The 24,271-nt window shown below is 39.5% G+C and overlaps 1 protein-coding gene across 5 annotated transcripts in view; it reads right to left on the bottom strand.

Annotated features, from left to right (window-relative positions):
* The window catches only part of ank1b (ankyrin 1, erythrocytic b), a 72,403-nt gene that overhangs the window by 24,657 nt on the left and 23,475 nt on the right, over nt 1-24,271 (bottom strand). For all 5 annotated transcript variants that reach the window (XM_086152518.1, XM_086152521.1, XM_086152522.1 and 2 more), the window contains exons 2-22: nt 14,778-14,879; nt 11,625-11,723; nt 11,214-11,312; nt 10,990-11,088; nt 10,009-10,194; nt 9,753-9,851; nt 9,531-9,629; nt 9,265-9,363; nt 7,828-8,025; nt 7,417-7,515; nt 7,023-7,121; nt 5,146-5,244; nt 4,860-5,057; nt 4,572-4,670; nt 4,246-4,344; nt 3,819-4,016; nt 3,093-3,191; nt 2,761-2,859; nt 2,498-2,596; nt 278-370; nt 22-94 (exon numbers count right to left, since the gene is read on the bottom strand). In XM_086152518.1, coding sequence (XP_086008644.1) covers nt 22-94; nt 278-370; nt 2,498-2,596; nt 2,761-2,859; nt 3,093-3,191; nt 3,819-4,016; nt 4,246-4,344; nt 4,572-4,670; nt 4,860-5,057; nt 5,146-5,244; nt 7,023-7,121; nt 7,417-7,515; nt 7,828-8,025; nt 9,265-9,363; nt 9,531-9,629; nt 9,753-9,851; nt 10,009-10,194; nt 10,990-11,088; nt 11,214-11,312; nt 11,625-11,723; nt 14,778-14,879 — 2,434 coding nt within the window. The remainder of the gene's footprint in view (nt 1-21; nt 95-277; nt 371-2,497; nt 2,597-2,760; nt 2,860-3,092; nt 3,192-3,818; nt 4,017-4,245; nt 4,345-4,571; nt 4,671-4,859; nt 5,058-5,145; nt 5,245-7,022; nt 7,122-7,416; nt 7,516-7,827; nt 8,026-9,264; nt 9,364-9,530; nt 9,630-9,752; nt 9,852-10,008; nt 10,195-10,989; nt 11,089-11,213; nt 11,313-11,624; nt 11,724-14,777; nt 14,880-24,271) is intronic.

The following is a 24,271-nucleotide window of genomic DNA, read 5'->3' as shown; positions in this document are numbered from 1 at the left end:
ATGATGCAAAAAACAGCCTACCTTCATCCTCTGAGACGTCCAAAATCTCATCCACGGTTTCAGGAAAACTCATTCGATGCTTTTCTGTCGTTATCTGTCAATATGGGATGGATGTTCCAAGAGTGAGATGAAACAGGACACGGGAAATAAATATTAGGACAAATTGACTTTGTGATGACAAAGTTCAGGTTGAGTGTTTGAGCCACAACTGAATCACAGGATTAAATCTTAGCGTCCTGGCGTGACAGGGTGAACTACGCATGCGACGTCAACTCACCGTAGAGACAGATTCCTCAGTGACGAGTTTGAGTACATCAATGACGGAGATGTAACCAAGCCGCTTCGCAATGCCGAGGGGAGACGTCCCATTCTAAGTAGAAAAATATGGCAACCCTGCCTGGTTATTCATAGCTTTTCTGCTTTTGTGGGAAATGAAAGGGAATGGAAATGACATTCAAATCCAAAAAAAAAAGTTAGAAAAATATGAAACTGTCTTTTTTTTACAGCAATAGATGAAACTGTAACCCATTTAGGCTTGGATGCAGTCTCTGCAGTATGAGACCCCTTTGAGTGTCCCCAAATCAAGCCTCTTCACATTCAAATTTAAATAATCCAGTCACTACAATGTGTGATGTATGATTATATAAGAAACTTATATAAGCACAGATGACACTCTTCCTCTCCGTCTTTCAACTACAATTCAAATTGAGCTGGTTTAGTAGGTTACAGGGGCTGCAGCCGGAGGAGCAGCTAGTCCACCTCTCACCTGTGCTGCAACTCAGGGCTATGCCGAGGCCCCAAATTTTCACCTTCAATTTTAATGATACGAGTCCCCCACTGCTGTGAACTCCGAGGCGTGAATAAAACCAACATAAAAAGGCGAGCAGGCGTTACGCAACAGATACTTCAGCCTTCTATGATCAATAATGCATTGTCATAAGATCATTTGATAATGTGGTTATAGTTTGATGATGAGTTTCCTTCATAATGACGTACTGTGCGTCAGTGGACACATCTAAGGTCTTTTACCATAAATATGAACTAATCTTACTTTTAATTTGGCTCAATCATGAATGACTGAAAGTCGAGTGGCGATTCCCGCTCATCCAACTTCTCGCTCTTCGGTCACTGATGTGCGTTGGCTAATTTATGCCCATGTACGCAAATAAAGTCTTTCCAGTGTGCATCGTAACAATGTTGTTATATCATAGTATGACATAGTTAATATTAATTGTACAACCAAACATTAACAAGAAAAAGAAGAAAACCTTTCATTTTTAGTCACATTCAGTTACCCATGCTGAAAAACATCAGTGAACTTTGACTACTGCTACTACTACGACTACTATTAACCCATCCTGGATGAACTATAAGCAGTGGGCAGCCGCTTAGCAGCACACTAAGGGGAGCAGTTCAGGGTTTAATGTCTTGCTCAACAACACGTCGACAGGCTAGTAGGAGCTTAGAAATCGAACCGAGAACACCTGGTTCCAAGACAAACGATCTTACCCCTTGAGCCACGCCGCCCCTTTGCTTGTAATCCTGATGTAATGCAGCCCTAGTAACTTTTGGGTGGAACTTTTGTCACCTACCACTGACGAAAAGCCAATAAATCTATGCAGGGAGTTCAATATGTTTTTACTACAGGGGCTGAGCCTAGGAGAAAAACTAAAAGGAAAAAAAAAGGAAAAAATGCAGCATGCTTCAACTTTCTAATTCTATCTGCGGGTATTGTTTGTTGGATGCTGCGTTCCATTGCGAGGCCGAATAGACGCTATCTGGCAAATCGCAAGAGGAGACAGCAAATTAGGTCAAGATGTTAAGAGGAGATTCTAATGTTGAGGGATTTTCAGACAAGGGAGGGACATGGGAAAAATGTGTGTCATTGCAGAAGAGACTCTTTTTGCCATGAGCACCTGAGGGATGCTTCTCTTAAATAGAATAAACTCATCTGCCGTAAAAAAAAACAGGGGACATTTAATATAGCATCAAAAGCGTAGAGATAAAGGGTGGAGGCAGTGGAATTTTTCTGAGAGGTACGGTTCTCAGAAGCTGAACCTGGTTAAATGATCTATCAGTATAAACTACCTATCATTGGTAAAATAATATATTTGGCCAATCTGTCTGATCATGGAGTACAACAATCAGATCCGGTCAATCAAACTCTTGAAGTTCGTCGACGACACAACAGTCATCATTGGAGACGGTGACCAAGCTGCATTCAGGCAGGAGGTTGAATAGTTAATTCACTGTTGGAGTTAACCTGGAGCTGAAACCGCTCAAAAAAAGGGAAGATAAATTTGGACTTCAGGATGAGCCCTCCCACTTTATTAGTGGGGTGTCTCCCTACTAAACCGCACTGTGGCTACTGTAGAACCCTGCAGGTTTGTATGTGCAATGTTTGTGGCCTGTATGTGTAATAATCTGGATTTTAGCTTCGTATGTTGACTTTGAAGAGGGATAAAAGTAAGACATGAAGCTGGTTTAAGTGCCTCACCGATGTAACGTCATTTGGCTGAGCTCCATGTTTCAACAATAGGGTTACAATATCAGTATGACCCTGCTGAGCTGCCTGGTGCAGTGGGGTGTAACCCATCTGAAAAGAAGAAGAAAAAAAAAAACAGATAAAGCATCAGTTTAATTAATGCCCCCCCTAATACACACATTATTTATTTCCAAAGATATATGTGCAGATGGTAAAATGATAAACAAATAAACACATATATGGTCATGTCTAACAGCATTTGAGACATAGTGTACCCTTGTTTTGCTATTCACGTGGGCCTGCTGCTGCAGAAGAAATTTCACCATCTTGATGTTACCATAGTGACAGGCCACATGAAGGGGTGTGTAACCCATCTGCGACAAGCAGGAAAAAGGAGCAATATCTTAATTGTTTTTAAATTTTCTCATACATCTTTCTAAATCCTACTGACAACAACAGCAATACGAAACATTAAACTACTTTAAACTTTGTTTAAAACTTGAAACATTTAAAAATTGAATTTTCTTAGCAAAAGGTTGCATTCAAAAAAGAGAAAAAAGGTATAGTTTGTTAAGTAAATAATTTAATTATGTTACTTTTAGCTTACCCTAGAAGCTGCATAAACGGAAGCCCCCTGTTTGACCAAAGTGTCTGCGATGCCCACATGACCCTCCTGAGCTACGAGATGCAGTGGGGTCAAACCATTCTGAGGACAGACCAGAAAGAATTAAAAAGATTAATCGACTCTTACAGGTATAACAAAACAATAGTTGGACAGATATTAATCCCATTTGCGTGAACCTGCAAAATGAGTCAGAAACTCATAGCACATTAAAATCTTGACAATGTGAAAAAGAAGGGCGGAGTGGGTTTGACAGATTTGTTTGATGTACTCAAAGGTTAACAAGTGCAATGTCATTCTTTCTAAGTATTTCTTTGATTCCTTCAAAACCATGAGCCTCAGATAATGTATTAATGTAACTGAATCACAGTCGAAATAATCAAGATACCACTGTTTGCAATAGCTGAATGATAATAAGTTTTAAGATGTGCATGTACAATATGCCAAGTCTTGAATGCAAACTATCCAACCTTGGATTCATGAAGGAAATTGTGAAACAAAAAAACCAACATTTTTTTTATCGGACTCGATTAGAAAGTACAAGACAGTTAATGCCAGAATGTTTCTTCTTTCTATTTATCTAAACAGATTTCTGTGTTTAAATAAATAGCTCTCTCTGACACCAGTCTGTGACGCTCCAAAAGTCTCATTGTTATTTGATAGGAAGTAGGGTGATCAAATGAATGATCAAATCCGTACGATTATTAATACCTTGTTTCCCAGATTTACGTTGGCTTGTTTAGAGATGAGCAGAGCCACCATGTCTGGTCGTCCTTCCTGTGAAGCGAGGTGCAAAGGCGTGATGCCTTGAAGTGATTCGGCGTTGGGTGTCGCGCCATTCTGCAACAGACAACCGGCCACTTCCATTTGGTTCTGTTTGGCCGCTATGTGCAATGGAGTATAGCCGTTCTGCAAAGAGAAGGGCAGAAAGACACAGAAGATGGCACCGCTGCTCAAAAACCTTCATGACTTATTCAAGATCAAAACACTGCTGCGAGAGTTGCTCAGAGGACAAAGTCTGGCATGTTGTTTATTGCGTGCTTTATTGCGACACACCCACTTGAATTTGTTTGGTTTTGTGTGTAAACCATCTGTTGGCACACTGCTTTTGGACAGATACAGTATGTGAGCATCTTACTCGGGCAGTGCTGTGTGCAGATCCTCCATTGCTGACCAAGAGTTTAACAACATCCAGGTTGTTGTGATGGACCGCCACATGAAGGGGTGTCAGACCATTCTGTCAAGCACAACCATATACATGTACACGTATATAAACCCACAGACGCACGTGAACGAAACCACACAGAAACATGTATAAAATGAAGCACATACCATGAAATTCTATCAAACAGCCCAAAATCATCTTTTTTTTTTTTTTTTTTTGGAGGAATGCTTTTAGACTGAATCATTCTTCACAACCTTGTTAAAAGCTCTAGCATCAGGGACGTAAACGGTCTGTCTCACCTTGCCTGCTGCATTAGGATTGGCGCCTCTCTCCAGCAGGAGCTCAGCTCCGTCCACCTTGCCATATTTAGAGGCCACATGGAGGGGAGTGAAGCCTTTCTGCTCAAGAACAAAAACAATAAAACAACAAAGAATGAAAGAACAATATTCTCGTTATCTCGCTGTCAATTTTTACACGGTTTATTTGTAATGACCCCAATTTGTGGATACAAGCTAAAAGAGAATTTGTTTGACCGGGCAGCAAAATAGAGTCATGCAAAAATCTAAAAGTCAGTAGTCCATGCCTACCTTTGTCATTTTGGTTTGCTGTGCGCCGGCGTCCATCAAAATTCTAATGGTGTGTATATGACCTTCACGTGCGGCGATGTGTAAAGGCGTGTGGCCTGCAGTTGTAGACGAATCGGGGTTAGCCTTGTGCTCGAGAAGTACCTTAACCAGCTCCTTGTGGCCCATGCGGGCCGCACAGTGCAGGGGTGTTTGGTCATCCTGGAAAGAGCAAAATAACGCAATAGAGATATCATCCTCCAAAATTTCAAAGGTATGAATGGCTCAAGTGACACAACATGAATTGTACCTTTGCTTTGGCGTCCACCTGTGCTGCGTTCTGCAGCAGGAACTGAGCAACTTCACAATGTCCTGCTCTGGAGGCCATGTGCAGGGGAGTCTCCACTTTCTGGGGAAAACCAAGCCCATAGAGTCCATCACACAGAAGATAAGGTTATACTTTATTGATCCCCGGTGGGGAAATGCAATGGAAACATTAAAGTATTCACAAGCTGTGTGTGTAGCTCATGATTTGATTCAATGATGTAGAAAACCTTTAATATCATCCATATGATTTCTAATTTTGCCAAAGATAAATTTACGCCGTCTATGGCCCGGGGTTCGAGTTCCGACTAGCAATCTTAATTTAAAAAGTAAGCTGCATTTTAACTTAGGCGGCTCAGAAATGACAATTCTTTCAAATCTGACAAAACCCCAAATATTAGTTTGTCTCTCGTGCTTTACATTTTGTAAATAACAAACAATTGGTGCCGGTCCAAACATGTATAAATGTTTCCGTCAACAGTTTCAAAATGCTTACATTCATGTTCATTTGACCACCTTTGACGAGTAAGAACAATTACGAGGGAAAATGATGACAGTAATGGATCTGCAACTGGAGATCAAAATGGTGCTAAACTGTCATGAACTTCCTATTCGGATTAACATTTTGGGATCACAAAATATGGGGTTTGGCACAGTATAAGAAAGCACCGATGATGTTATGAGGGGCTTGATACACTGCAAAGCTGTATTTCAGCTGGACAGTACCTCTTGCATCTTCATCCCAGTCGGTGAAGGCAAAATCATTTGTTCGCTGTCAGAGATTGGCTTCAATGACTCTTAAAGGGCATGAAAGCAGTCTCCTGGAGTGGTTTATCTGTGTTTTATCCCCCAATCCACCCAAAATACGATCATGAATCATTAAAAGTAAATGTGAAGACTTTGTAAAATTCCAGATGTTTCAGCGAGCCTTCACAAAACAAAAGTAAAGTGGATATTTTGCTTTGTGAGACACCTTGTAAGTTGTGGACTACTGCAGCACCACATCCGACTCTGCTGTTCAGACCATTACAGCATGTTTATTGTACCGCTGCACCTAATATGTTATCTGGGTGCCAAAATCAGGTTCAAAAACAAAATGTATTTTCATTCTCTGGAAATGAGACGGGCCTGAACCTGGTCGCCATCAGGGGTGCAGTAGTGGACATTGTGGACAACTACAAGTACCTGGGTGTCCACTTGGACAATAAACTGGACTGGACTGTGAACACCAACGCCATCTTTAAGAAGGGTCAGAGCCGCCTGTTCTTCCTCAGGAGGCTCAGATCTTTCTGACACTGACATCCTGTCAGAGCTCTTTCAGTCGTAGACTGATACCACCCAGGAGCTCCACTGAACGCCACAGGAGGTCTTTCTGACCTGAGGCTATCAGACTTTTTAATTCCTCTCCCTTCAGCCGCAGGGAATCTCAAAATCTTTGTACTTAAGACCTTAAGACACTTTATAGCCTTGACTTGTTACTTAGACACTTTGTAGTTTTACTTGCATTTCTTATTCTCCCTCCTTTTTTTATACTGTTTATACAGTTTTCTACTATTATTTATTATTGTTATGTTTTACTTGAAACTCTGGCACAACAATTTCCTTCGGGATAACAAAGTTGTTCTTATTCTTATTCATTCATCCCTTTTTCAGTCATCCTTCAACTCTTGTGTTTCAGCCTACACCTCCTACAGACTGGTCATTCAAGTCTAAAACTTCCATTGCTCTGCTGCCAAACTCTTGGAAAAAAACTGCCATTCTGTCTTTGGAGATGAAAGATATTTTCAAGGGACACCTGAAGCTAACCTTTATTATCGGGAAAGTATTTAAAAAACGCACAAGTTGTTGATACTGGTTTCTTACCACATTGGAAGCATTGGGTGAAGCCCCTCTCTGGAGCAGGTTCTTTACTATGTTCAGATGGCCCATGAAAGCTGCTACATGAAGAGGAGTGAGACCTGACTGTGAATGTACAAACAGAGGAAGAAAGTCAGCAGAGACATAAAACAGGTCATTTGAATTTATCAATACTGGTAAGTGTTTAAAATTTGTAACTGAAGTCATGGATATCTACATGAAATTATAATTTAATTAAATAAATGTTACAGTAGGTAGAAAAAAAAAATGCTGGAAAATATTAAGAAAGTCAGGTATTACTAGGATAAGGAATTCATTCGGGAGAAATTTTCTGTTCTTACCAGGACAGCTAAAATTTGTTCACTTCAAGACTCTTTCAAAAGCAGTCACATTATCTCACCTCTGTAACCGCCTCTAAAGAAGCAGAGTGTTTCAGCAACAGATCCACTGAACGCATATGGTTCTTCTTGCAAGCGATATGGAGAGGTGTGAAACCGTTCTGGAGTGACAGAGAAAGTAGAGAAAGTCAAACATACATAGCATCATGGGCATCATGTTATTATGCAATGATTTGACCCTTGATAGGACTTCTGATTGTCATTTAGGTATTATGAAGGATAAACCCTTGTATATGATAATAATCTGACAGATGATCAAAAAAGATGATTAAAACTAAACAACAAGGAATTCATAATTTTCATAACATAGTGGTCAGTCCAGGAGATATTCAAATCTTCATCATTAAATCACTCATAAACTAACACTGTAATTTTGAGCATTTAGATAAGGAAAAACAACAAAACATATTCACCAGGGCACGCGCGTTAGCTTTAGCCCCTTTGTCCAGTAGGACCTTGGCCATACGATGGTGACCGCAATGGGCCGCGACATGAAGAGGGGTTAAATGGTCCAGCGTGATATCGTCGATCTCAGCATTGAACTGCAATAGCTGCCTGACACAGTCCATATGATCCCCCTGAGCTGCCATGTGGATAGGGGAAAGACCATTCTGCAAAAAGGAAAGATTGGTGTTGAAATAGTAGTTAAAAATAGCTGGCAAAACAAGACGCCGGAACAAGTATGTAACTGATGCTGTATATTGTCATCATGCGGGTCATATCGCCCATTTTTGAAATCCTTCTTTTGCAACTCTACCGGCTTGTTTTCTTCGGATGTTCCAGTAAAGAAAACCTGCAATCCACCATGACGCACAACAATGCCAACCCTCAGTCAAGTCCAGTTTGACAGTGAAAGGGCAGCTTCCCTCCCCCAATATCGGACAACACGGTAAGAGTATATATCGATGTTATACAAGGTATCTACGAACAGAAAAAAATCTGCATGATCCAAATCTCTTTTAGAGAATCTGGATTGAGGGGAGGCGTCCAAATTGATGACCTTAATCATGGGAAAGCTCACAGATCACAGCTGGGTCCACTTCTTTTCTCAAAAACATCATCTCACTTGGCACAGTAATCCACCACCAGGGTTTGTAATGCCACTGCTATCTGGATGACACCCATCACTATTTTCTCATCACTCACTCCCAAATGACATTCTAGCCTGATAATGGATCCGCCTATCAGCCGATCAGATTTATTTGTATGAATAAAGTAAAGCTGTCACCACCACCAAACTATTTAAGACTGAGACGTTCATGTCTCATCTCCGACTACAATTAAGCCTCATATCCACACTATCTACCTGAAAAACGGATGTCGGTGAATAAATATGACCGTCTGACTCAAATGATTCACAGTGAAACTTCTCAACTCTTCAATTAACCAAAAAAATCAGATCATCCCGTTGCTCATATGCATTTAGTGTCTTTACGTTTTTCCCTAAATCAATTTCAAACCGTTTAGGCTCACTTAGAAAGAACACAAAAGCGGAAGAAATTAGCCGACAAGAACATGGACAATGTAATTGATGCCATTAACCATGGCTAACTGAGGGTGTACGCTCCATGAATAATGAGCCAAACAGTATTTCTTTGCTGTCCATTTTGTCCAACTTAGTTATGAGTTTATAAGGTTGTTCAATGTGAGATTTGCACAATATTACATTTCACCGCCATCTCCCATTACTGACAAAATAACCTGTATTGGTGCTCTCAAGACATCATCATGTTCCAATGTCAAAAAATTGAAGACTTTGTCTTGATGACTCATAAATACACACATATGCAAACACACATCAGGGGTCATTGTTTACTGAAGTGGACGAGAGATTCATTCAATCCGTTTACCTTAGTTTTGGCCTGGATTGGAGCACCGTGTTCCAGCAGAACCTCAATGATACGAAAATGACCATTTCGAGCTGCGCAGTGGAGAGGAGTGAGCTCATCCTTTCAGGCATGATAGAAAAACAGAAGGGCATTCTGAGAATATGTGCGGAACTACATTGGGAATGAACAAATCTACAGGAGGCCGTGACAGATGGGGTGTAAAAATAAAACTCATAGTAGCACAAAAGGAACGCGTTGGCTCTGCAGAGCAGAATGGATCGAAATACCTTCGTTTTGGAGTCAATCTGAGCCCCTCTATCGAGCAGTAGTCTGACCATCATCACATTGCCCCTCCTTGAGGCTATATGAAGGGGAGTGATACCGTTCTAGTAAAGAGAATGCAAGAATTGAAGTCACCAATTCACGGTTATTGATTATTCTCTTTGCATATGATGTTTTTTGACTTTTTGGGTGCTGTTTCTGAGCTTGCAGGAGCTGAGACTACTGACCTTGGGGGTGAAGTTTGCATTGGCTCCTCTGTTCAGCAGGAGCTGGGCCACACTCATATTCTCATAATGGGCAGCAATGTGGAGAGGAGTGAAACCGGTCTACAGAAAAAAAGGAAACAGTTGGAAATAGTTCACTATGGACCTCATTGTACGACGTGATGGAGATAAATAACAATTTGAGCCAAACTATGAAGGACAAAGATATGTTTGTACTAAAGAGCTTCACCCTTAAGTTTACATTGAAGAGAATATATACCTTGCTGAGAACATCGGGATTGGGATCGTTTTGGAGAAGCACTGCTGCGGTGCGGGTGTCGTCATTTCGCGCGGCAATGTGCAGAGCAGGAAGACGGACTTTGCCCTTGGTGCCGTAGTTGATCAGCAGCGCAACGACATTTTCATGGCCCTGCTGCAGGGCCACTGCCAGGGGCGTGAAACCATCCTGACAACGGGTTTACAAACATGGCAACATGATAAGAGGAGGATGAAAGAGGAGGATATGATTGTAGTCACAGACCAAAACAGGATGCGCTTTTGTCACTGTTTAGTAATCATACTATACACTCCATGAAAATGACACCTGAAGTCTCGAGACCAATATTAGTGAAACAGGAAGCTCCTTTCAATATTTAGCTCTATCTATTTAGCAATAGATAGATAGATAGATAGATAGATAGATAGATAGATAGATAGATAGGTAGGTAGGTAGGTAGGTAGGTAGGTATGTAGGTAGATAGATAGATAGATAGATAGATAGATAGATAGATAGATAGATAGATAGATAGATAGATAGATAGATAGATAGATAGATAGATAGATAGATAGATAGATAGAACAACTTATGAAACCCAACATCAACTTATGGTTACAGATCAACTCCATTTGTCAGAAGAGAATCATATTGTGCTTTTCTATAATTACAGAAGGTAGGAGGAAACTCCTCTTTCTCTCGAGACAACAACGTTATAAGAGGTTAATTTCACTGTCCGTCAAACTATATTTACATCACTGAAATTGAATATATTGTTTCCTATAGAAAAAGCAATTGGTTTTGCTTGCAGCACACACATTCTTAGTCCTTGTTCTATTAATTATTATTCTTTTTCAATATACATTGCATATTTTTTTATTTTTCATTCCTTTTACTTGATGTCATTCATTGTGTATCGATTTCGGTAATTTCATCAGAGTGGCTGATAAAAAATAACTTCCACAGGCAATCATGAGCCGTGCATACCTCAGTTGGAAGGCTCTGATTGGCGCCGTTTTCCAGCAGGAACTTGACCACATCTAAGTGATTCTCTTGTGCTGCCATGTAGAGAGGACTGAACCCTTTCTGTTGATGACAAATTTGATAAATAACTCATATACATGCAGAAATTTAATCTCGGAAATACACTGATCCTTACATTAATATATGGGTCAAACACTCAAATGTGCAGCGGTATATGTATAGCTTACGTGAGACTGGGCATTAACATTGGCACCATAGTTTACAAGCTCAGCCACCACTTTCTCCTGCCCTGCCAGTGCTGCGATATGGAGAGCAGTATTGCCTTTCTGAAGGGCACAAACAACCCCCCCGACACACACACACACACACACACACACACACACGTACAAGAACACAAATGTAACCCAAAATTAATATGACTGAATGCATCACAAACTTAATAGAATTGCGTGTAGAAATTGCTTGTATCGCTTTATTGCTTGTAATCATGTTCATATTGCTGTTTACTTTGAGTTTCAATGTGGTTGCAGAAATATTTGATCAAACTGAGAGAGATTTGTCTGTAAGATGGTATATAATATTTGGCTGCATTTTTGTTTATTGCAAGAAAGAGCAAACATGTAGATAGAAGGATGTACCTTGGTGGTGGCTTCCATCTCAATGCCAGCGTGTAAGAGCTCCAGCACCATTTTTACATGACCTTCTTTTGAGGCCAGGTGTAACCCATTGAGACCGTTCTGAAAGAGAAAACAAAAGGATTTTTTTTTGCTTTAAAAACAAAAACTGTGACGAGCCAGTAGGCTTCATGTTATGATCACGGGTCGCATTGATTGGAAATTTACACAACGTCACTCAAGGCAACAGAATTAATCTATTTGTGTTCTTGTTTGTTATTGGACGGACCCAGACAGAACATCGTATTCTACGCTTTTGAATTAAGTCACCGGCTGGATGACAGATTTCTCAACATGCCTGTATATTTCCATGACAAAAACAAACTTGACCCCATTTGACGTGGCCTTCTGCTTTGGCTCAACTGCGTTGCCAAAACCACCGAGCGACCAAAAACCCCCAACACAGCACATCATTTTAGCGACTATTACAGGCTCACGAGAAACTCTGGTGTCATGGTGTTTCAGAAAACGCGCACAACGTATCATATCCGCCGTCTGTGAAAAATTAAATGATGAATTCACCACACCAGCAAGTGGACTATGCTTAAACAAAATGCGACACAACTAATGAGCCAGCAGCCTTGTCTCTTTCTGTCTGTTGTCTCTTTGCCCAACTAAATGCCTTTTCTTTGGCGATACCTTGCATTATTAACGCTTAGGTATCAACGTTCTTCGTCTACTCAAATTGGCCACAAGAAATCTCATTCAGGCAAGCGATTACATCGCGGTTACACGCAATTCAAAAATAATGGCAGTCCGTCTGCAAGGACACATAGAGCAGGGGGAATACAAAGTACGAGATGTGCATACATAGACTTATTAGTCGAGAAGCCGGTGTGAGTTCGTATACTGCAAAGAAAGACAGAAAAGTAGGGAGAACTAATCACAGCTTGAAGAAAGATTGCATGGCTATTTAAATTTCCTATATTAATCAACCGCCAAATGCAGTGACTGGTATTGCATTCCCTACTTAAGATGCTTGCTTTCTGTACACAAATCACACATATTCACAAACACATTTCATCGCCCAGATTTCTTTAATCATGATGCAAGACAATGTAACCATGCAGGCAGCAGGACCAAAGATTTGAGGTGACTAAAACTGAGTATATTGAATTACTTATGAGCACCACTTTACAAAGACGGATAGGAATAGGTCCGGGAGTCCTGAATGTTTCATTTTCTTTTTGGTCTTTTGTATAATAGATCGGTTCTGGTTTCATTTTATATTAATGATATTATTCCTGCCTGAGCTCAATCTGAAATTCGTGCTACATTTATCTTATTATTTAATTGCATTTTGGACATCACAGAATTAAGTCCAGGAAATTCTACTTTGCAAATGGCACTTGGTAAAAACTAATCACAACTCATACATGGGCAAAACACTGAAATGGTTTTCAAATATGTTCACATTTACACTGATGTAAAAATGTGTTTAAAACCTCCAGTTTTGAATGTAATAAATCATATTTAACCCTCTTGCGCCCAAGTTCGTCACTTGTGGTGCTTATGAGACCAGTCATTAGATCCCATTCAACACTGTTGGAACAGTCATCTTTGTTTACAGGCAGGACACGTACATGTTTATTGGATGATGCCTCCCTACATCTCACTAGTACTGCGTTTTTTTCGGGATCTTGTCACTGAAAGATGAATTATTATATGTCACAAAATCTGAACAAAAAAATTGTGAAAATCTGGGTTTTGTTCCATGGCTACATTTGACATATAACTCAGTAAAAAGCACTATGAAAATGAACTCATATGCATATCCATCATTTTAAAGCTATTAAATACACAGTAGTGAGATATAATTAATAGGGATTTGCATCACACTGGTTTCTATTATGAATAGTTAAGGTATTATTGTATCATTAATCCATGGAACTGTCATTGCTACTAGTTGTAGTAGAAATAAATAGCTGCATTTGAGCCTGTCCTTCCCAACCCCCCCATACCATTTTCTATCTCTATCAACCTCCTGCTTTCTCTCTCTCTCTCTCTCTCTCTGGCTGACCGTTGAGACAGAAGGCCGCCCACACAGAGCTCAGATCTGGCCGAGGTTTCTGCAAAAGGCAGTGTTTCCTTGATGCTGTTGCCAAGTGCTTGCTCATGGGGATGTTGGGTCTCTGATAATAATTGCTAAAGCGTGTGGTCTAGACCTGCTCTGCATGTAAAGAGTTATGAGTTCTTGAGCCATGAGACTTGAATGAACGTGTGGGCGATAACGGTGGAAGGGCGTTATTAAGAGAAACTACCCAGTCTGGGTCTGAATGTATGTTTTGTTACTCATCCACAATGAAAACCACGTTCAAGCATAAGGGTGATAGAGTTAGTGGTCATGTCATCGGACTTGGAGCTGGATGGATGGCTGGATATTCTGACATTGTACTTCATTTATCTTACCAATCTAATAATCTTTCCTGTTTCTGATAATATATACAGATACAGTTGCAAGTTCTATTGAGCGTCTTTAAATTTGACTTCATTTTTTCAAATAATTCAAGGGCATGAGATTTTTATCATCTTGTGGATAAATTTAGACCCATTTAAGATGATATCAGAGGTTAAAATAGGGGAGAGAACATCCTCCAACAGGGAATATGGACAATTTTTTTGGACATACTTTACTTTTTTACTTAAAATATTTATATTACTAAATATAAGAATATATTTGAAGTATATTATTATATATTATTTAACTGATTTTTTTCTGTTATTTGAAAGAGACATGTCAGGACATGGTAACGCACAAAAAAATTGAAATGGATTGGAATGTAAATCCATGCAAGAGCTTCATATAAACATCCCTGTGTGGCCCTGAGGCTGGAAATGTGACTGGGAGCAGAGACAGAACCATTACTGTATTGTTTTCTTTTCTACATATGCATCATATCTGACATATCGACGAGACACGCAAGTCATTCAATAAAAGAGTTATTTTTGGCAAAATAATTAATACCACTTGAACAGCTTTTACTTGCCAAAGTTATGACTATTCCTAGAGGTAATTTTTTTTGCCAAAGACAGTATAATACCTGCAGCAAGTACATTTGTCAAGTAACAAGGCCTGCTGCTAATCTTAGAACATATTGAAAAAATAAAAAGTCATACTTGATTGGCTGTGTTGATGTCAATTCCGATCTTGATGTGATCCAGAGCTTTGTCTAGGTTCCCCGAACGAGCTGCACGCAGGAAACTGGTTGCCGCATCAGCCTGCAACGGGCGGTAAGGGAAAAGTCTGTTAGAGAACGGAGGAGAGGACGAGGTATCCAACAAAAAAATTGGGTACATAAAATCAAGGCAAATTCAGGCATCACATTTACAAAGATGCTAAAAATATACACAGACAAAAGTGTCTGTGTATCCTGGTACAGAAAGGTAACGACTCCTCAACACGGACGGATGAAAGATACAGTTATACTGTAAACTATATCGGTCACCTGCATCAACAACTACCTCACAGGAAGTTTGTTAGACTACAGAGCTGGGTGTCTGACAAGCACCAACAGAACGCCCTCGGGGAACTGCGCTCGCCCCCTTCCTTTTCACCAACCACACTGCAAACTTCAGGCAATGAGTGAGTCATTTCACCTGCAAAGACACTTTGATGACATTAACCTATAAGTGTGTGTGACGAGTAGAGATCTCATCCACTGCTTTGTGGTTTGGTGTTGGGAAAATAACCTGTAGCTGAATGTGGAGAAGAAGGCACGAGAAATAGTGGTGGACTTCAACAGGAAAAAACACACACCCTCTCCATTCTCCTTCAATGGGACGGATGTGGAGATGGTGGCATCTTATGAGTAACTGGGTGTGGAGTCGTCCACAAAAGCGGAGGCTGTGTCCAAAAAGGGCCTGAGCTGGCTCTACTCCCTTGGGAGGCTCAGGTCTTTCAATGTATGCAACAGGCAGTCTGTTGTTGGGAACACTATCCTCTTGTCTGTTGTGTGCTTCGGTAAAGAATGCCAAGAGACTGAACAAACACGTAAAAAAGTCTGACTCTGCTGTTATTAGCTCTGGGTTTGCCACCCTGAAGGAAGTGCTAAATGGCACAATGTTGGCAATTACGGCCAGACCATCCCACCCACTCACTGAGACACTGGACAACCTCAAGAGCAGCTTCAGCCACGGACATAGACTCAGGCATCTCAAGAAAAAGCCATTGTTCACCACTGCGCTGCCTCATTCTGTGTGTGTGTGTGTGTGTGTGTGTGTGTGTGTATGTATAAATATATCTATAAATGTATAAATATATAAATAAATAGATGTATATACATATATATAAATGTGTACATACACACATACATATATTTATATATGTGTGTGTGTGTCTATTACAGTCTATTTACTTTCAAGCCCAAAATGATATACAAACACTCCCACACATTTGTGTGCGGGAGTGTTTGTACGTTTTTTTTTTTTCATTACTGTATGTATTTATTTGTTTTTACATGCGGATGAATGCGGTTTTGTCTTATGTTATTGTATGTTATGTTATATTGTTACATATCCAACTACCTACCTACCTACATTTCTTGTTCTCCTGCACTCAAAACTAGAAATGAAGGAATCATCCATGAAGATCTCATTGCCGGACCAAAATTGTAAACATTTAAAACAAACACGACAAACAAAATATTAAACATTCTGTTACGATTCAAGATTCAAAAATTCAAAGATTCAAAGTGAAAGTAGTGAAATCCCTTCTTTGCTATCCGCAGTGCATTTGGATATGCGCTGATAGAAAGAGTGTAAACATTATAATAAAGATGATTATAGATATAAATATGAATGTTGCAACATGAACAGTGGCGGTGCAATAAGACATGAGTGCAGCATGATGTGCAGATGCAAGGATGAGTGCAATTTAAGTGGCAGTAGACTTTACACGTGCATGCATAACAGTGCTAACATTACATATACATATGAATAGGTATGTAAAACAATATGAGAATACATAAACAGTATAGAGCAGGGGTCGGCAACCTTTACCACTTAATTAGCCATTTGGAGCCGTTCCCCCACAGTAAAGAAAACTCCTCACCCACACTGCAAATTGGGAGGTCTCTATTGCTGTGCTAAGCTATGCTGTGCATCAGAGTCCATCAGTGTTTGTGTGGCCACTTCCAAATCCATTCATCAGCCAAAGGTATGACACTGTTGACCTACACGAAGAGATCTTTCAAATGCCCTGTGCAGAAAAAGCTGCATAATGTACTTTCCCCTTGACCCTCTCCCCCTCGCCCGTCACCAATATAATGGCGTATTGGTGCGAGCTGCGGCTCAAGTGGTTGGATTATGCTGCACAGTTCTGCCCGTCTTATCTCACTTATCAGGGCTGATGCATATGGAGATAATATTCTGCATAACACTTCACTTTACAGCAAAAATAACTTCATAAATGTTATGAATTATAATACGTTATCATCATAAGATCAAGTAAAACACACTTCACAATTAAATAGTCTGTTCAGTGAAACTCACACATGTACGCAGTGGTCAGTCATATCCTTTGTCCTCCATCTCATGGATTGGATTGGATTTTTTTCATTTAAGAAAAAGTGAGGACGCCATCTGACAAATCCCTCTTTTTTTTTAATGGCAGACACCCAAATTAAAAGCTATCTAATTTAAAACTGGTATGTTTTAGCCAAGTCAGAGACATTTGAATTTTCTATTAAAAAAGAACTCCAAATAGCTAATAAATACCACCAAGCTGACACGCAAAATACTCCTGATGTTTGAATAAGAGAGTGAACGGTTGTTTGTCTGGACATTACTTAATTTGAGTACAAAAAAAAAGACAGGCCCTTTCCAGTTTCTGATAATGTGCAAATAAAAAATCCTTCAGACTGTGATGATTTTAGAGTTATTTATAAAGAAATGTATGCCTGCAGTGGTTTGTCTCATTGGTCGGTTAGTAATAGCTTCCGGAGAGCACATTCAATTGTTTTCTTGCATTTATGCCTATTTATGTTGTCAATCATATCTTGTATTTTACAGATCTGAAGCCTTTCAGTGTCCAGATGAAATTAAGGCCTCTTTGTTTCTCTCACATACTGGACGGCCAATGTTTACGTTTGAAATCCGTATCCATTTCTCAAGTCCCCGTACCTCTATATCTGCTGTGTCTACCTGTTTTCAATATTTATTTTTACAACTTGCGGGGCATGAGAAGAGCTGAACGCATTTCTAGAATATAAAACACAATCCTGCGGCACATTCAAAGGGTCATCCAGTGCATATTTGTGCTGGTGTTGCTGTCAAGCTGGGATCCATTTTTTTCCTTTCCTCACTCTCATCAGTGATTAGGTTTGCTTTTACTGTGTCCCATTAAGTCCTCCTCCATAGTATGTGCTGATTTGATGACTGTAAAAAATATGCTTTATTACTCTGTAATAGGGATATTACTGAAGCTCCTTGCTGCACCACCACCCCTTCAATATCAGCTTTATCTATTTATCCTCATAACTGTTAATTTATATTTAGATATGCATTTGTAGCAATTAAATTATTCTATAACCGGTATATGCAGGGTAAACATTTTAAAGAAGCAATCATTCAGTAATATGTGCCCCTTTGATTCAGTAAAGTAGAAATTGGTAATTCCATGTAGAAAATGGATAAAGCGCAGACATGAATTAGTTAAATACCAGATAAACAAATGAATAAATTAGTTCCTCAGTCTGCCACATAATTTTGCCCCTGTGATGGTCTGATATGAAAAGAGATGTCAACTCTCAGCAAAGTCACTCCAATAACCCTGCCTGATATATAGTGTGTCTGCATTACATCGGCATCAACACAAAAGTAGTGGTATCATCATAAAGACAACCTGTGAGATCTTCACTTTTAACCAACCCAATGGTGATCTGAGCAGCAGCACATCCCTGTCACCTTGGCAACTAAACAGAGCAACACACAGAGCATGAAACATGCAGCAATTGTGACGTGAAAACGAACTCAAGCGTCAACAGAGACCTGCGATGACGAGGCCGTTGACCATTGGCCGTTTTTTTTTTTCACAACATTACAACCTGTCACATTAGGTCACATTAAGACTGATTCATACACTCATGAACCAGAAGAGCGATGATGGCTTTCTTGAGCTCACATGGACAAGGTCAAAAGAAGGAGATGCAACAAATCACAGTAAAAGCAGGCCAGATTTCATTCATTCACATAACATTTAGTAAATTATCATAAACTAGTTTTCTGGCGTTTTCTTAAAATTCAATCCTTCTAAACATTTCTCTATTTACCAAACCTGAGTGGAAGAGCCTTCTTATTGATTCTATATTCAGCCTTTGGTTCAGTGGTGTGTACAGTTATAGATTTAACATTTATTAAGTCGCTGTACATAGTGTAGTCACGGCGACAACAGGAATCTCAAAATACAACAGAGACACTTCACACCAAAACTAGGGTTGGTATTGGAGATGAAGCTTTAAATTATATATTTATTATATTTTCTAAAAAATATATTGTGTACTGTGTATATATTTCCTGCATGAAAGGTCATATATGAGCAAAGTATATATATTATACATATGAAATATATATATACTTTGCTCAGGTGCTCATTTACGACTCCTTTATGCAGCATATATATATATATATATATATATATATATATATATATATATATATATATATATATATTATACACATGTGTCCTATAATATATTTACATATATAATATATGATAAATATTTGCATATGCATATACATACACACGCACAAGTACATTTACTTGTAATTCCATGATAGCATCACTCATTCATGAGTAATCGTGATTTAAGCTGCCTCACAGTTTTGCTGGCAGCAGTCTTGCGATTAAAATTACTACTATTATTACAAGTGCGTATTTTGCATTTTTGTGAATTTTTAAGAGGCTGATGAATAAAAATACTAGAGCAGCTGCGCTGACAACACAGAAACCCCAGGTAAGGAGAAAGAACCCAGTCATAAACCCTCAGTGGATTAAGTATGTTAAGAGATTTCAAAGTTTCTCTCTCTCGTACACACACGCACACCCACATGCACACGCACGCACACACGCACACACACAAACAAACATGCGCCTTGTGCGGGTAATTATTGTAATTTGATGAAGCAATAATGGGCCCTTGCTCAGTCACGTAATTGATCACCTTTTCAAAATATAAACAGGGCTATCGGCTCTTCTTTAGGAAACAACTTTTTTTTTAACAAAATAACAGTTCAATTAAAAAAAGGAACAATCAGTGTCTGACCTGTTCAAATATTGAATAGCTTTGGTTTTTACAGGCATATTCCTATGATATAACAATATAGGACGAATAGTGTATTAGTCGAATCCTTTTTTTACATAACATACCATACTAAAAGTTCCTTGGATGTATTGAATGTTGCTCACATTTGTATCATACATGCTTAAACACGGTGTCAAAATTTCACATTCCTGTCCGGGAAAGTGGATATAACCCCAGGGTCACATCTCGGACTGCAAAAATGAGTCAGCGTGAAATGAATAATAGTGAGCAGTGCCCAGCAGGCTCTACAGGGTGAGAGTGGATTTCATTCTAAAGAAGAAAAGATAGCGTGAGAGAGTGGAACAGGTCTAAACGTGTTGGTACAAGCTTGTCCAGCTGATCTTATAATCGTGATGACAGTTTCTGCATGGTTACATCACCCAAGCACAAGGTATTATTTTAAATGTGCATGCACTGGGGCTGAAGCGTATGTCCATTTCTGCACTTTGGATAAAAACGATCAATTCGTGTTAAATAGTCACTTTACTGGCAAATACACACCACTGTGTCATCATTGCAAGGAGTCAAAAATAAAATTCTAGAATCATAAGCTCTAAAAAAGGAAAGAATGTGTTTAAAGTGTGTAAAGCTCTGCAAGATTCAAGACTATTTGACATATTCCTACTTGATGACCAATCAGATGAGAGTCCATACAATGTGATCAAACCGTTTTTTCTGGTTTATTTTTCACCGTGGACCAGTTGCAAGTCAGTCATAAAATATAGACATACAACCATTTATCCTCTCAGTCACATTTCTGGGTAATTTAGGGTCTCAATGAACCCAGTGCCTGTTTTTGGACTGTGGGGGAAAACTGGAAAACCTGAAGGAAACCCGAGCAAACATGGGGGAAAAAATGTAAAGTCCTCCTTGAGAGGCCCCTGGAACCTTCTTGCTGCGAGAGAAGAACCAACCACTGCGTTTCAGTGCCACAAAGAGCATTTTGTAAACCCAAATTAATCTGTGTCCTAAAGCTTTTACCACAAGGAGAAATGTTCATGTTATATATACTGAATTTTAATGTTTTTCCCCTAAGTTCAGGCTCCACTGAGGTGCGGTATAGATCTTTTGTGGACTAATGTGTCATAAATACGTCAAAGACTAATTATGAGGACCTTAACTCAACAAAGTATTGTATTATTTCCCAACTTTGGGATGTAATTGACCAAGACCAGAGATATGTGAGACTGTTATAACTGTTAAAAGGGTGTTTTTTTCTGCCATGTCTATATCATGTAGTCAAATGGTAGTCAGCATTCAGTGAGGTAGATGGAGGGTTGAATGAAAGGCTGACTAAGCAATCCTCGATCCTACCAAGTCACTTCTAAAGAGAGCAAACCTGCACCTTACTGCACAAAAAAAAAAAAAAAAAAAAAGATTTCTTAGGGCATGACAAGCCCAAGATTTTCTTAGGACTTCTTAGGTATTTTCAGACCCTTAAATTCCTTTTTGCTTGGCCAAAAAAAAGGATGAAATCCACCAACATTAGGATCTTCAGGATGTCTTCTCTTTCCCAGTTTTAAAACAGACCATCTGAAATATTTATCGTCCCGTCGGGGCCGCTGCTTCTACAACCCATTACAAACAACTATTTTCCTTGTCATACACGCACACACTCATTCACAGACCACGTGACACAAAGATCATAAAATAGTGAAAACAAAGGCTTGCAGCTTCTGCACACGTGATCGCCAATCACACTCACACAAACACACATCAAAAAAAAAACTGTGCATAATTAATATTTCAATGAGCACTTTCTGCACTGAAAAGCCATTCGGGGTCACATGTGAACATGTGATATCTGTGGGAGGAGGAAAGGAAATGTGTCAGGCAGTTATAGGAGGATTATCCCATGGAGTGATCTTCCCCCCGAACAAACCTGATGCTACTTGTTATACGTTCACTTGCTAAGAAACGGGAACATACCTGGAAAATATCGAGACGCCGAGACAATCCTAATGTCTCTTCTCTAATCTAACAAAAGTGTTATATCACCATTTCAAATATAGAATTGGATAGATTTCCGTCTGACATTTACTGGAAAATTCTCATGTAAAAGGCTCTCATGTCCATGTACAAAACAGGAAAATTAGCTTTATAAAGATTAAAACAGGCAACCTTGCATCGGTAAATCTCCGACAGTGTTATTCACTGTATTTGTGAAACTCAAAAACAGTTTTTTGATATAATTGCACAGTTCAGGAGGGAAATACAGACGATAAGGGGAAATGGGACACAGTGAGTCAGCCCCGAACTGCTGAATCTACAAGCACTTCTATCTCAACTCCGTCATACTTCCTATCAGCTAATTTCTTGTCCTTCCTCACTGAAACCTTGCTGTCTCCAAACGTCTTTGACGCTTTATGTGACTTCTCCTTTTCTCTATGCCCGCCTCTCTCTTCTCTGTCTCTTTTCGTAGCTTTTCAATATTTATGAGCACTGCAGAAATGCTACAAGCAAAGCATGCCGGGTAGAGCCAAACCTCAGAGCCTGTTCTTGACATCATCGCTTTCATGCCGACATCTGGGTGTCCTGCATCATATAGACACCTGAATATCAGTATAAATTAAATGTATCCCACGTATCTGCATAAAATGCAGGCTGGGGTGGCAAAACGTCTTAATTATTAAAGGATTTGTCGAAAATGCAGAGTGTATTGGTCTCGGCAGCAGAATTGAATGTGCTCTGCAGCAGAGCAAATTCAGTAATCAGGTTTTCTTATGTGTAAATGATGGGAGAATTTGACATCAGCAATGACACATTTTCCAGCAAAACGTACTTAAATCGACAAAACTGTTTATGAAGAGGTATTTGTAGCATTCGAAATATTAAGCAGTACAGACATAGAATGAAAATACTACTACTAGTGGTAATACAAGTGCTACGACTAATAATAAAAAAAATGATAAAGTAAATTGAAAATGAAGAAATTGCTCTGTTATACAGGTGTATGTCACACGATGAGCGAGGAGGGTTGCGTTTTGTCGGTGCAGGGTGGTCCCAACATCGTTATCATCACAAGAGAAAGCAATTGGAATCCCATTTTTAATGTAAGGATAAAGGTAAGAAGTTAAAATAAAAATATACTAAATGGGGACGGCAGCAAAAGGCACGTAACCACTGTCTTAAAGTAATATATGCATAATTAATGCAAAGCACTCTGCTGCGAACGGGCAATGAATTCGCAGCCTCCCATCAGGATAATGTATGATCACCTTTACAGGAGGGAGCAGTCAGCTGAGCTTGGAGCAGAAGTGATGGATTGGAGCCCGCGGAGAGAGAAGAAGCAGGACAAGGCCTCGCAGTGGTTCTGATCTCGAGCAGTTCAAATGAAGACATAAAGGTTTTAAAAGGCAAATCCATTACAAACAAGTTACAGGCGGTGTAACGTACAGTGACAGGGAGTCATATGGACCAGGAGCTAGGAAGGAAGGAAGGAAGGAAGGAAGGAAGGAAGGAAGGAAGGAAGGAAGGAAGCTGATGGGTAAAACAGACAGAAGGTTCTTTAGAAAAAACCCATTATTATAGACCAGGGGTGTCTATAATATTTGTATTATATATGTCTATAATATTTGTATTATAGACACCAAGGGTGTCTATAATACAAAGACACCAAGGCTGTCATATTTGTCCAGGGCCACAACAGACAAATATGACACCCTTATTTGTCATATATTTGTCATATTTGTCTGGGGCCACAACTGGCAAAGGGGCCGGCCCAGTAATATCATAGCGTAAATACCTAGAGGTAACACTAAGTCCAAATTTTTCCTTTGTTTCAGTGGTCCAAATTTTTCCTTTGTTTCAGTGGTCCAAATTTTTCCTTTGTTTCAGTGTAAAGGAGAACAGGTAATTATAAAAATCTTTATATGTAATGAACTGTAATGTTCCTTTAAAAAAAAAAAGAAAACATGATGAACAAGCTGAGATTTGTGAAGAAAAGTACAATTTCAACAACACTATGCCTCAGTTCTGTCTTCTCGGTTCTCCGTGCATTTTGTTGTATTCGATTTGATTTGATTTCAGGCAGGAAGCCACGAAATATTGTTCCGAGGGCCGCATTTGGACCCAAGCCTGAGACCCCTGCTTATTCTATAGCCTCAGCTTTCATGCTCTCAACTTGAAAACCAAATCAAGGTTTTAAAAAATGACATTAAATGGAGAATGCCAACCAATAAGGAATATGGAATGTGAACAAGAGAGGTTAAGAATTGGAGGACATGCCAAGAACATGTCAGCTGAAAGAGATGTCAGCATGTTCAGCAAGCTACATATGTTTGATATTCATCTTTTTGGGTCTTCCCTTCA

Source organism: Fistularia commersonii, chromosome 9 (genome assembly GCF_037954325.1).
Source record: "Fistularia commersonii isolate RoL2024-O1a breed Wild chromosome 9, RoL_Fcom_v1.0, whole genome shotgun sequence".
Taxonomy (NCBI): Eukaryota; Metazoa; Chordata; class Actinopteri; order Syngnathiformes; family Fistulariidae; genus Fistularia; species Fistularia commersonii.
Note: the sequence above shows the minus strand (reverse complement) of the source record. Positions and strands in the feature narration are given on the sequence as shown.